Genomic DNA, 14,211 nt, shown 5'->3' with positions numbered 1-14,211 from the left:
ACTTATTATTTTCTCATTATTGTCTCATCCCAAAAATATTTAAGCCAGTGGTCATTAAGCCTCTATTAAGAAACCACAACTAGATCCTAGTGAACTAAATTACAGACCCATTTCAAATCTCCCATTTATGTCTAAAATAAAAAAATAAAAAAAATGGTGTCTGCTCAATTATATTCCATCCTGCAAATAAATAAATAAATACTGAACAAAATTATAAATGCAACACTGTTTTTGCCCCCATTTTTTCATGAGCTGACTTTTTCTATGTTTACAAAAAGACTATTTCTCTCAAATATTGTTGATAAATCGGTCTAAATCTGTGTTAGTGAATAATTTTCCTTTGCCGAGATAATGCATTCACCTCACAGGTGTGGCATATCAAGATTCTGATAAGACAAGATTAGCATGATTATTGCACAGGTGTGCCCAAGGCTGGCCACAGTAAAAGGCCACTCTCAAATGTTAAGTATTAATGTATTGGGGTGTGCAAAAACCAGTCAGTATCTGGTGTGACCACCATTTGTCTCACACAGTGCAACAAATCTCCTTCTTGTAGAGCTGATCAGGTTGTTGATTGTGGCCTTTGGAATGTTGGTCCACTCCTCTTCAATGGTTGTGCGAAGTTGCTGGATATTGGCAGGAACTGGAACACGATGTTGTATACACCGATCAAGAGTATCCCAAACATGCCCAATGGTTGACATGTCCAATGAGTTTGCTGGCCATGCAAGAACTGGGATGTTTTCAGCTTCCAAGAATTGTGTAAAGATCCTTGCAACATGGGGCCGTGCATTATCATGCTGCAACTTGGTGATGGTCATGGATGAATGGCATAACAATGGGCTCCAGGATCTCATCACAATATCTCTGTGCATTCAAAATGCCATCAATAAAATGCACCTGTGTCCATTGTCCATAACATATGCCTGCCCACACCATAACCCCACCACCATGGGCCACTCGATCCACAGTTGTGACATCAGCAAACCGTTCACCCACACGACAACAAACACACTGTCTGCCATCTGTCCTGTACAGTGAAAACCTGGATTCATCTGTGAAGAGAACATCTCTCCAAAGTGGCATTTGCCCACTCAGGTTGATTACGACACAAACTGCAGTCAGGTCAAGACCCTGATGAGGATGACAAGCATGCAGATGAGCTTCCTAGAGACGTTTCTGACAGGTTGTGCAGAAATTCTTTAGTTATGAAAACTGATTGTTGCTGCAACTGTCCGGGTGGCTGGTTTCAGACGATTTTGGAGGCGAAGATGCTGGATTTGGAAGTCCTGGGATGGTGTCGTTTCCAGAGCCATAGCTGGGATTTGTGGGGCCCCGGTGCAGGTTGTACCAAAGGGCCCTGTTTGAAACTGTTAATTTTTTTTTTTATGTTCGTTCTATTTATTTATTTGTGCTATTACAAAATGATTACGTTTTTTCAAGTTTGTAGGTGTCCAGGTACAGAAACCAAATAAATAAATCTAAAATAACACTGCATACGCTTCAATTTAAAAATTAAATATACATTCAAACCAAATACATTCAGACACCTTCAACATTTCTCACATTATCACAGTTTATTTGCTATTGTTTGGAAAATGGTCTTAAAATATGACAAGAACTTAAGAGTTCAACTGTGTCAGAACAAATACATTTTGATAATGTCAGATAACTTTGATAGAAAGGTGTACTACAATGAACCAAAACTTCAGACAACTGTTAGTATGACAATATTTACACTACTATCAATGCTTTGTTGACCAATTACCAAGCAATGCTTAATTTTGTTCAGACTGTGGCATTAGCAATTCAGGAAAAGAAAAACACATAAGCAAAACATGGTGCTTTAAATGGTGCTGAATAATTTTATATATGACTGTGCATTAATTCTTGTTAAAACTACAAAGTAATTCAGTCAAGAGCAGTGAGGGATTTTCTTTCTTTCATTTTCTTGGATTAAAGGGGTCATGACATGGGTTTTTTTATTTTATTATTATGGTCCCCTAGGTGCAATTATAGTATTACTATAGTAAAAAAAAAAAAAAACTTTTAAAATGTAGTGAATTATGACATTTTCCCACCCTGTTTCTCATCCTTTGATTCAAACAGTCTGTTTTGGGTTGTTTCCCCTTTAAGAGTTCAGTGTTAACGCCCACTGTTATGATTGGCTAACGACATTTGACGGAACATTTGCGGATTGAGCGTAACTGTTTAGTAGCGAGTGATGCATTCGAAGCGATGGCTCTTGCAATGATAAAACCTTATATGTTTGAGCCGGAATCAGATGAGGAATCAGAGGAAAATGAACCATCACCACAACAACGAAGACTGGATCAGCCCGTGTCCACATGGAAAGTGAAACTATTTTGAATTAATAAAAAAATTGTAACCCGAGACACTTGAAAACGGTTTATTGTTGCATAATTATTCTATAGTTTAATATGCTAACAGTTCAACATTATTTACCTAATTTCAATGAAATGATAGGGTGTACTGCGGACAAAAATGCATGCACAGGCCATATTTGAAGATGCAGCATTGATAAGGCAACATTTTTAATCTTCTATTACATGTAGGCCTACTAGAAAGGCGACATATTTTCAAGATTCTCTTATACAAATAAACTGCATCCATTTTTCCCTGACGTCAGGATCTTTCGGCAGCGTATTCAAAGATGTTGTTTGTCCACAGCCAGGAACAGCACATCTGCGTGGCATTGTAGTTTTCCTGTACACAGACCCACTCGCTGTCCGTCGACTGAACACTTGTGAGGCGCGCAGCGCGACAACGATTCGAAATGAGCGTAGTTGTCTTGTGCTGGAGGCGGTCATATGCAAATGGTTGGAACGTCACTTCGCACCGTGACGTCACTTCTTACCATGGATCCAGAACGAGCTGTATTTAGAGCTTGATTAAATAAATGGCTCGTTTATAATGGGGAGGACGTCTTAAGCTATGAAACTTGCAGGACGTTTTAATGGTACAAAGACCTCTTATATTCCAAAAGATCAAGGCAAATTTGGTTTCTCATTTCATGACCCCTTTAACATTACAGCAGCTTGTAGCTAAATTAGGCGCGGTCACTTTAAGAAACAATGAACGCATCCAATATAATGATAAAAAAAAATTTCTCAACAGTTTACTTTCACTTAAGACATAACCGACAGTTTTTTCGAGCATACTTTCAAAGACGGGTATTTTGACTTTTTTTAATGTTTTTTTCGGTACAAGAGCAAAAAGAGGCAAAATTCGGTCTTAATTCATTTTGAGACGCTTCCCTCTGTGTGAGGCCTGAAAACCAGAACACCGCGGTGCTGAATTGGGCTCTTGCACATCCTTTTCTGTAAGTTCAAAATGCTATTTGTATTTGTTTGTTTAGGTGCAGGAGGAACTTCGAGGAGAACTTCGCAAAGGAGAGCTTGGTTTAGTGAGACGCGGCTCTCTGTTTGCGCACCGAACACAGCGTGCGAGTAACCGGCTACTCAGTTGAGCTTTTCTTCGTCTTGTGTTTGAATGCTTTAATGTTTAAATAGACAAGTGGCAAGGCTTAAAAACACATGAAAATGGTAAGGTCTCGTGACGACACGCAGCAGTGGCCTGTCAACTCTTGTGAGCATCTTTTTAGGCTGGCCTCAGCCAGATGGGTTGAGATTGTTGGGGGCCCCCCCTTAGCCGTGGGCACCTATAATAATCAACACCTTTCACCCCACTAGCTGCAGCCCTGGTGGTTACACATGGTCTGCGGTTACGAGGCTGGTTGGATATAATGACAAATTCTCTGAAAAGCCTTTGGAGACCACTTATGGTAGAGAAATGAACATTCAAATCACAGGCAACAGCTCTGGTGGACATTCCTGTATTCAGCATGCCAATTGCACACTCCCTCAAAACATGCGACATCTGTGGCATTGTGCTGTGTGATAAAATTTGTATTTTTTCAGAACCTGCCTAATGCCTTAACCCATGGCAATTGGCAAATATTTTACATGCAAGAGTAGGGCTGGGTACCGAACTTCGATACATTTATGGTATCGAATACTATGAGTATCGAAAAATTATTTATCTTTCGGTGCCAAATTTAGGTTCCAAAAACCAAGCGCCCATGTTTTTTTGTTTTCGTTTTTTTTTTTTGCCAAGCGGCTGTGTCTGTGTGAGCTTGTAGCATACGTGCATGTAAGGACCTAAATTCGCCGTGAATGGCTGTCGACCACCACGTGACTTGACGGGGAGGATTTTTGAAGATACTCGTAGTCACACAACACAAGTGTAGTTGTTTTTTCTCAAAACGTTTCCGTTTTACAATGTCAAAAGGTCTAAAGTGTGGTTACACTTTATAAAAGTGGATGCCGAGTCAGCAAAGTGCAACATATGCGATAAGAGTATTGCAACCAAAGCCGGCTTGCCCTCCCTCCCTGTTTAGTTTGGTCTACTCCATTGCGTATCTTGAAACACGCCCCCTATCACGTTGCCTAAAAAAAAGAAAGAGAGACAGCGAATTTCTCTAAGCAGCGGGCCACTGTATACGTTCACTTAAAACATAACCGACTGTGTTTACGAGAATACTTGCAGAGACAATTATTTTGATATAATTGTGTGTATGTGTTCATTCAGAAGCTACGAAACACGAAAGATGAATTCATTATCTGTACGCGCATTGTCTGAAATGCTGCTCGTAGCGCGTGCTTTGAATGAGTGAGCGCAAGCTCAGAACGCGTGCGAATTGTTTAAAACGCTTGAATCAGCAATATTTAGAAACGAGTGCAAACGATCAGCTATGATCCGTTACACCCCTTCAAGCGAGTGAACAACGCGAATCAAGTTAGGAATTTTACATCATTATTCACAATAGCCCATCGGACTGGAAAACACATAGCCCCGGGACGTCAAGATAGCGATTTTGCGAGCCATGCACCTCAGATCTATCCAGTTTGTGAAATACTGGTTTCCACACTGGTTTCGTTAAACAAAATAAATAATTATCTTAAAAGATTGACTCAAAAGACTAATCGGTTCACTAATCGGATCATGAACTTGCCAAAGATGATCTATTATTGAACATCTCGAATGAATAAAGACTTCAAGTTCATCTGTAAAGCACATAAAGCTATCGTTTGAGTTTATAAACTTCAATTTCATGCATGATTTGTATGGACCTGATAACTTAATGCAAAGTGTGAGTTCTAGAATAATGTTTGTGTCTTGATGAGCATGTATAGCTCACTAGGAGTCGCTAAATGAACAGCTGTTGTTCTTTTTTTTCTTTTTTTTTTCTTTTTTCTTTTTTTTACGGAGGATCAGTTGGCATATTGGTTAAAATCCCCAAACTGTTTACTTAAATATTAAATTAATAAATGACATCAAAACAGGAGCGTTTGCGTTATGATGTGGTGGGCTGCTGTGGGCCAGAAAGTCCAGGGCCACTTTTTGGTCCCAGTCCGCCCCTGAATGGCGCACCCCTATCCAAAAAGCACAACCAGTTGTATTAATAATGTTATCCTGAGTGTGAAGCGTTACCAGAAATTGTTTTAATTAAGGTGAAAATTAAAAGTTTTGTGTTTCATGTATTTGTGTTGATGCTGAAATGGATTTTAAAACATATTGTATCGAAAAAAGTATCGTTAGGAACCGGTATCGAAACTGAGGTATCGAAATTGGCACCGGATCGAAAGATTTTTAACAATACCCAGCCCTATGCAAGAGTTATACAGGTGCTGGTCATATAATTAGAATATCATCAAAAAAATTATTTATTTCACTAATTCCATTCAAAAAGTGAAACTTGTATATTATGTTTATTAATTATACACAGAGTGATATATTTCAAATATTTATTTCTATTAATTTTGATGTTTATAACTGACATTTAAGGAAAATCCCAAATTCAGAATCCAAATCCAAATTCAGAAAATTTGAATATTGTGAAAAGGTTACATTTTGAAGACCCCTGGTGCCACACTCTAATCAGCTAATTAACTCAAAACACCTGCAAAGCCTTTAAATGGTCTCTCAGTCTAATTCTGTAGACTAGCTGAATTGACAGTTGTCCAAAAGACGACAATTGACACCTTGCACAAGGAGGGTAAGACACAAAAGGTCATTTCAAAAGAGGCTGGCTGTTCACAGAGCTCTGTGTCCAAGCACATTAATAGAGAGCCGAAGAGAAGGAAAAGATGTGGTAGAAAAAAAGTGTACAAGCAATGGGGATAACCGCACCCTGGAGAGGATTGTAAAACAAAACCCATTCAAAAATGTGGGGGAGATTCACAAAGAGTGGACTGCAGCTGGAGTCAGTGCTTCAAGAACCACTATGCACAGACGTATGCAAGACACGGGTTTCAGCTGTCACATGCCTTGTGTCAAGCCACTCTTGAACAACAGACAGCATCAGAAGCGTCTCGCTTCAAAAAGGTCTGGACTGCTGCTGAGTGGTCCAAAGTTATGTTCTCTTATGAAAGTTAATTTTCCATCTCCTTTGGATGTCAGGCTTCCAGAATCTGGAGGAAGAGAGGAGAGACACGCAATCCACGTTGCTTGAGGTCCAGTGTAAATTTTCCACAGTCAATGATGGTTTGCGGTTCCATGTCATCTGTTGGTGTTGGTCCACTGTGTTTTCTGAGGTCCAAGGTCAACGCAGCCGTATACCAATAAGTTTTAGAGCACTTCATGCTTCCTGCTGCTGACAAACTTTATGGAGATGCAGATTTCATTTTCCAACAGGGCTTGGCACCTGCACAAAGTGCCAAAGCTTCCATTACCTGGTCTCAGGACCATTGAATCCCTGTTCTTAATTGGCCAGCAAACTCGCCTGATCTTAACCCCATGGGTATTGTGAAGAGGAAGATGCAATATGCCAGACCCAAGAATGCAGAAGAGCTGAAGGCCACTATCAGAGCAACCTGGGCTCTCATAACACCTGAGTAGTGCCACAGAGCGCTCGACTCCATGACACGCTGCATGCTGCAGTAATTCGGGCAAAAGGAGCCCCAACTAAGTATTGAGTGCTGTACATGCTCATACTTTTCATTTTTAGTTGGCCAATATTTCTAAAAATTCTTTCTTTATATTCTAATTTTCTGAGATACTGATTTTTGGGATTTTCCTTAGTTGTCAGTTCCTTAGTTGTCAGTACAATATATAGCACACATTTTAAGACTTTTACTCAAGTAATATTCTACACGGTGAATTCATTTTCAGGTAAGATAATTGTACTTTTACTTGAATATGACTTTCAGGTACTTTATACACCACTGATAACTGCTTACTATGACCCTCTGGGTGGTCAGTCATTGGGGGTGAAAGCTGTTGGTATAGGCTTCTTTTATTCTGTGTGGCCAGGAGAAGTACTGGTCCAGACTCTCAGGTGCATCTGTCTTAGCTGTGCTCGCATGACTTTACATAAGACAGGCATTTGACAGTATCGGGAGATTCTCAATTTCATTTCCAAAGTGTTTTCCAATGCAGCGTGAGTCCCCCAAGGGGAACGTCCCAGGTTACGTATGTAACGTTACGTTTCGTTGCCATATTTCCTGCATCCCTGTGAGCAACTTGCTTCAATTTATCAGTACCTAACATTGCTTGTTTCAGATGTGCTTTTAAGTTCTCTGGTCTCTATGTCACCTCATCTGTGACGTTTCTCCATTCAGTTGGACTGATTTCACATGTGATGGGGCATTCACAAAGTGTTTTCCGATGCAGCGCCTCGTTCCCTCGGGGAACCATTGTGTAATGTATGTGTACTGTATGTACTTATTGTATATCAGCCTGTCACTATTCTGTGATAAGCCTGCCCTCTAGTGGTGACTCATATAGTGATGTATTGAAGGTAGTAGTTCAGAGTAAAAACATTTGTCTGCTGTGTATCATTCATCTGCCAGCATACACAACACATGGTTACATTACCCACCTCTAGTCAAAAGTCAATTAGTATTGTTAGCATACTTTTAGCAAGAAACAGATATTTTATAATTTTACGTACTGGTATATTGTGAGATGCAGACAGCTTCTCCTTCTGTTGCTTGATCTGCTGCCACAGCAGTGATGCAGAATGTGTAATTGACTCCAGCAGTCAGACCAGTGATGTTATAGGAAGTGTTAGTAGTTGAACTTCCATTTGTTTTATTTATTTTATCACTCCTCCAATTAATTTTAAAGAAAGATATATTTTCAACCGGTCCATCCCATGTCAGAAACACAGATGATGTTGTGATGATGTTCACAGTGAGATTCCTGATCACACCTGGCTCTGTGTGGGGAGAGAAAAGTAAATTATATGTTGGGGTGGTAAAATAAATGACAACAGATATATGAATTATACAATTATGATTACAGTAACTTCAGATGGAGATTATGTGCCAGCTCTTGATTGCAATGATTGTTGAATAGATTTAAAAGCCAACTGTCTTATTATTCTAATTTAATTAACAAAATAAATTAATTAAAAATCAAGACACTTAACCCCTAGTTGCTCCAGAGATGTGCGACCTCTGACATATATAGCATTTGTAAGTCGCTTTGGATAAAAGTTCAGCTAAAATGAATACATATATGAATAAATAATAAGTGCCCCTGGAAATCAGTTTGAGGGGAAGCCATTTCATATGAGATAGTTCAATTCAAACACTGATGGGAATAAATATGAAAATAATCTTCATCTCTGGCTTTATTGTTTAAAGTGTTATTTATAGTTGTGATATCTTCATGTTATTAAGAGCAAACTTCTTTTATTATATTTAATATCATAATTGCTATTTAACATTACCCTTAAATTGTTGATTATGCAGGGGAAGCTGCATATACATTTTTTCATTATGTGTGTATTACTTTACATAATGACACATATTGTTCCAGTTGAGGTTATTTGTAGGCTTTCAGCCCCCTAATTCATACTCTGGGTACATTCTTCATTTCTTTGCCTTATTTAAATGTGTGGTATTGCAAATTGCCATCTCAGATGAGTTCACCTTGAATAATCATGACAAAATTCCACTAATATTAATTTTCTATCTATGATATTCAAATTCATACATTATCTTAAACTCAGCATACTGTACTGTCTGAGATGAAGTACTTTTGCATCCTTAGAACTATATATTTAAAAATGAAGATGGCAGATATTTCTTACTATAACATTTGAGATGAAGAAAGTGTCGCTGACTTATGAGATATGAAGTGTTACTAGTTTTGTACGTTTTACATTCGTTCTTTATTCGAGTGCGGAAAAAAGTTAGCTGAAATGGCTTCGGTGGTGGATGTTATTCAGGAATCTCCTTCTGAAGAACTGCTTTCGTTGCATTCATAGGAGCAGTTGTTGCAGATAGCAGAGTTTTATAAAATAGAAATAACTTGTAAGGACAGGAATATAAAGGAAACTTTGCGGAGCATACTGAAAAGTAATCTTGTTAAGTTGGGTGTTTTAGAAAGTCACTTAGTAGAGGAAATGGCTGGTCCTTCTGTGGGAGATCATGCGTTTCGTTTGAGAGTATTAGCTTTGAAAGAAAAAGAGTTGGAAATGCAAAATTAGAGTTACGAAATTGTGAATTGAAACATGAGTTTGCATTAAAATTAGTGCTGTCAATCGATTTAAAAAAATTAACTAATTAATCGCACAATTTTTTAAAATTAATCGCGATTAATCGCAATTAAAAGACTGAAACTTTTTGGATATGTAAATGTAAAATGTAAATAATTAATGTAAACTCAAGACAAAGAAACTATTTAAATTCAAAATATGATTGTTTATTGGAATTTTTGTTTAACTTGTAACACAGATTTTCTCATGTAAACAACATACCTGCAATAAACCATCAATATCCTCCAAATTAACTGTTGGCTTGAAAGCCATATTTATTACAGAAATAAAAACACAGGCATGTAAGTACCATTTGAATTTCAAAACAATCAATGCCAATAAAAAACAAAAATGATTTCCATGTTGAATTCTAAGTGGACTGCAAAAAAATTCCAAAGTATAGTCATTGCCAGTGCTTTAAGTGGGCCTGTATGCACTGGTACTCAGTACAGCCACTTCCAAATATAGCTCTTGAGCATACCGCCACCTCTCCGTGCGCCCAGAACGTGCTTGTAGCGTACCGGTACGCTCATTTGGATATCTGTTTTAATAGAGGTTTTAATCTTTTACCTGCACTGCCGATTTTCAGAGCGCCCTTCACAATGCAAGCTTCCTAATTCATCCCACCTAGAGCAGAAACTACATTACCCATTCACCCTTAAGTTATACAAGTGAATAGCGCATGTGTCGCGTTTCCCACTGTTAAGTGTCAACAACTCAACGTGGCCGGAGAAGGTGTGTGAAACTCGTTGTGAGTTATACTAAAGCAAAATCTTGAGTATTTATTGTCTGATAAACATTAAAAACTGTCTGCGGAGGTTCAGTCGTCCTGCAGCCAGCCCCCGCTGGCGGTTCATTGGCTGCAGCATCTTTTTTCTAAGTTCTAAAAAAATACCGTAGACGGCAAGGCACAAATTTAGATATTCATTTATCTAATTAATCTATAGCCTATGCACAAAGACAATATGATCTTTTTGTTCCCTTTTTGTTTTAAAGCTTGATGAAGAGAGAGAGCGCAAGTAGCTGCAGCTGAGGAGGACAGTGATGCACGCGTACAGGAGTGATTGACAGTTCGCGGCACTGTGTACAAAAAATACTCCACTACACAATTATTTCGTTATTTTCGTTTCAGCTTATTAACGTTAGCGTTACAGAAAGGTCTGATTTACGCACTGTTACAGTCATTGTTTTTTTGTTTTTTTTAAACAATGACATTTGAGTTCATGATTTTAATGTTGCTGTTTCTTGTGGCAGACTAAATGAAGAGTAATGTTTCTTGTGGCAGACTGAAGAGTAATCCGGCAGAGTTTTATACTGAAACTTTCCGTCTAAAAGTCCTTCCTTGGTCTTATCCATATTTCTTTGCACGTTGAACACACATAGGCCACAACTGGAAATAAAAAAAAAACTGCAACCGCGTTAATTGCGTTATTTTTTTTTAACGCGTTAAATATTTCAAATTAATCGAATGCGTTAACGCGCTAATTTTGACAGCACTAATTAAAATCAATGGAATTAGAAATGGCTAATAAGAAGGGTGCGGCTGTCTCTGAATTTTATCTGGGACGAAATCGGAGGATGGTTCCTCCTTTTTGCGAAAGGGATTTTGTGAAATACATTAGTCATTTTGAGAGAGTTGCTATGACTTTAACCCTTAGGGGACTAAGCCCTTTTTGGTCCGTTTTCTCTATTTTTACATTTCGGCTTATAAACCATATGTAATGAGGATGGACCACCATGTATTTGGTATCAATGGATTCAGAAGACCCTAAGCTACCATAAGCATGCATGCAATATGTCTATAAAGGAAGTATGAGTGAAAAATTGTACAATAAACTAGAGAATTTCAAAGACGAAAATGAGATTTTTGTCATTTATAACTGAAAATCCTACCTCACACAACAATAGTTAAAAGTTTTTGACCCAAAAATATATTTTTCAAACTCTTTGCTTGACAGAAATGGGTTAATGTTCAATCAAATGTGTAAAGATCAATTAAATAATTAACTTTATTTACAAACAGTCCTAGGCGTTTTTTTTTATTTTTGGGACTAAGCCCTTTTTGGTCTGTTTTCTCTATTTTTATATTTGGGCTTATAAATCATATGTAAAGGAGATGAAACACCCTGTGTTTGGTATCTATGGATTCAGAAGACCCTAAGCTACCATAAGCATGCATGCAATATGTTTATATAAAGGAAGTATGAGTGAAAAATTTTACAATAAACTAGAGAATTTCACAAACGAAAATTAGATTTTTGTCATTTATTACTGAAAAACACACAATATAGAACAGTTTTTGAACAAAGAAAATATATTTTTTCAAACTCTTTGCTTGACAGAAATGTGTTATTGTTTAATCAAATGTGTAAAGAACAATTAAATAATTAACTTTTTTAAAAAACAGTCCTAGGCATGCCAGTGAACAAAGCAAGGCCTCTCCAGGCCTTTCCAGTAATTGTTCCAGAGCTTGTTCTGCCGTAAATCTTTTACTGCTTGCCATTTTGATAAAACAATTCTGTAATAATGCTGTATCTCTCTCGAATTTATCTCTTTGTGCTCGCTAACACTCCGATCACTTTCTGCTTTCTCGACGTGATGCGGATTCTCCGATCGCTCGAATTTAGCTCTTTGTGCTCGCTAATACTCCGATCGCTCTCTGTAACACTCCGATCTAGTGATGGCCGATTCGTGAACGAATCGTTCAATTTAACCGGTTCTTCTTAGTGAACCGGTTGAACCAGTTCACCAAATCGAACTGAATCGTTTGAAACGGTTCACGTCTCCAATAAGCATAAATCCACAAATTACTTAAGCTGTTAACTTTTTTAACGTGACTGACACTCCCTCTGAGTCAGAATAAACCAATTTCCCGGGGTAATCCATTTACTCAAACAGTACACTGAATGAAATGCTGTGAAGACCGAACTGAAGATGAACACCGAGCCGAGCCAGATAATGAACAAACACGCCCACTGCTGGAGCAGTTCTCGTTCTCGAGTCAAGAACCGGTTGCTTCGGTGTTCGGATCACCAGTACACTCAACCGAGAATCGTTTCTGTCGGACGCGTCCGATTTGAGAACCGATGAGCTGATTCTCGTTCTCGAGTCAAGAACCGGTTGCTTCGGTTTTCGGATCATCAGTACACTCAACCGAGAATCGTTTCTGTCGGACGCGTCCGAATTGAGAACCGATGAACTGATGATACTGCGCATGCGTGTAATTTTGTAAGTATTTTGTTAAACATCGGAAAGTGTGATAAAGTAACTATATTTTATTTTGATTTTTTTTTAATTATTTTTTTTAGATTAATGTTTCCAATCTGTATATTGTATATAATGTATAGGCCAAATGGGTTTTCAGGGAAGTTGGACAATAATTAAGACTCTAAAGACTCTTATGTTTAATAGGAATAAGGGATGATTTATGAGATATCTGTACTGTATTTATAGTTAATGATGACATTCACAAATTGAGTTTGTAGTAAACAGAACATGAACACGAGTAGAGCAGCTGATGACACTGAACTGCAGCACGTGCCGGTTAGAGCGATTCTCGTTCTCGAGTCAAGAACCGGTTGCATCGGTTTTCGGATCATCAGTACACTCAACCGAGAATCGTTTCTGTCGGACGCGTCCGAATTGAGAACCGATGAACTGATGATACTGCGCATGCGCGATTCAGCGTGAAGCCAACTGACTCACAGCATGTCTCTGAACCGAAGGGATTCTTTTGGTGATTGATTCTGATTCTGTACTAGTAGTTATGAGCGGGTATTTTGAGGGCTTGGATGAAGGGCAATCTGGCGAAACGTAAGTTAATTTAATAACAAATACATCGCAATGGATTATGTTTAGTAAGTGGATCATGGTTTCTGCACTGATGACACCTAATTTATTTACTTTATATCTTCAAGACTTAAATCCTCATATGCACATTATTGCTGTTACTGTATTTAGGTGTTGTTGCAAAACTTAAATGTAAACTTTTCATGATTATGAGGTTTTAACTGACTAAAGTTATGATTACTGACTTTATATATTTGAATGTTTGATAGACGTGACGCCATTACGTCATCGCCAATGACGTCATTACGTCGAGCGTGAAAGAACCGATGAACCGGTTTTTTCAACCGGTTTATTGAATCGAACCGTCCGAAAGAACCGGTTCGGGGAAAAGAATCGAACTTCCCATCACTACTCCGATCGCGTTCTGCTTTCTCCACCCTGATGCTGATTCTCTGAACGCTTATTGATTACATGTCTTTTACTTTAGTCCAGCCAGCTTTTACAAGGCTACAGCAGAGCTACAGAGTCCTCTGAATCGCTAGAAGACATAACCTTCCTCTGATTGGGTTAGAAAAAGACTCCTCCCAGCTGCAATTTTTCCATTGGCTGTTGCGTGTTGAATCTGCCTAGCACAATCTTTTTTATTGGCCTGTTTACGCAGTGGTATTGCGCAATAAGGGAAGTGTTTAATTTACAAACTGGACAGCGCTGTTTTCAGCGGAATCTGAGGAAGACGGCAAAAAAACCCGCATCTCTCTAGCATTAATAGTTTTTGAGATAACTACACATTTGTAAAAGTATGCCATTTTGGGCGGTATAATCCGTCCCCAGAGGGTTAACCTGTTAAATGTCAC

The 14,211-nt window shown here is 38.4% G+C and overlaps 1 protein-coding gene across 1 annotated transcript in view; it reads right to left on the bottom strand.

The window, feature by feature from the left end:
• The window catches only part of LOC128014057 (tenascin-X), a 196,155-nt gene that overhangs the window by 149,324 nt on the left and 32,620 nt on the right, over positions 1-14,211 (bottom strand). The window contains exon 7 of the mRNA XM_052597295.1: positions 7,976-8,242. Coding sequence (XP_052453255.1) covers positions 7,976-8,242 — 267 coding nt within the window. The remainder of the gene's footprint in view (positions 1-7,975; positions 8,243-14,211) is intronic.

The sequence above is a fragment of the Carassius gibelio genome, chromosome B25, assembly GCF_023724105.1.
Source record: "Carassius gibelio isolate Cgi1373 ecotype wild population from Czech Republic chromosome B25, carGib1.2-hapl.c, whole genome shotgun sequence".
NCBI classification, from domain to species: Eukaryota; Metazoa; Chordata; class Actinopteri; order Cypriniformes; family Cyprinidae; genus Carassius; species Carassius gibelio.
Note: the sequence above shows the minus strand (reverse complement) of the source record. Positions and strands in the feature narration are given on the sequence as shown.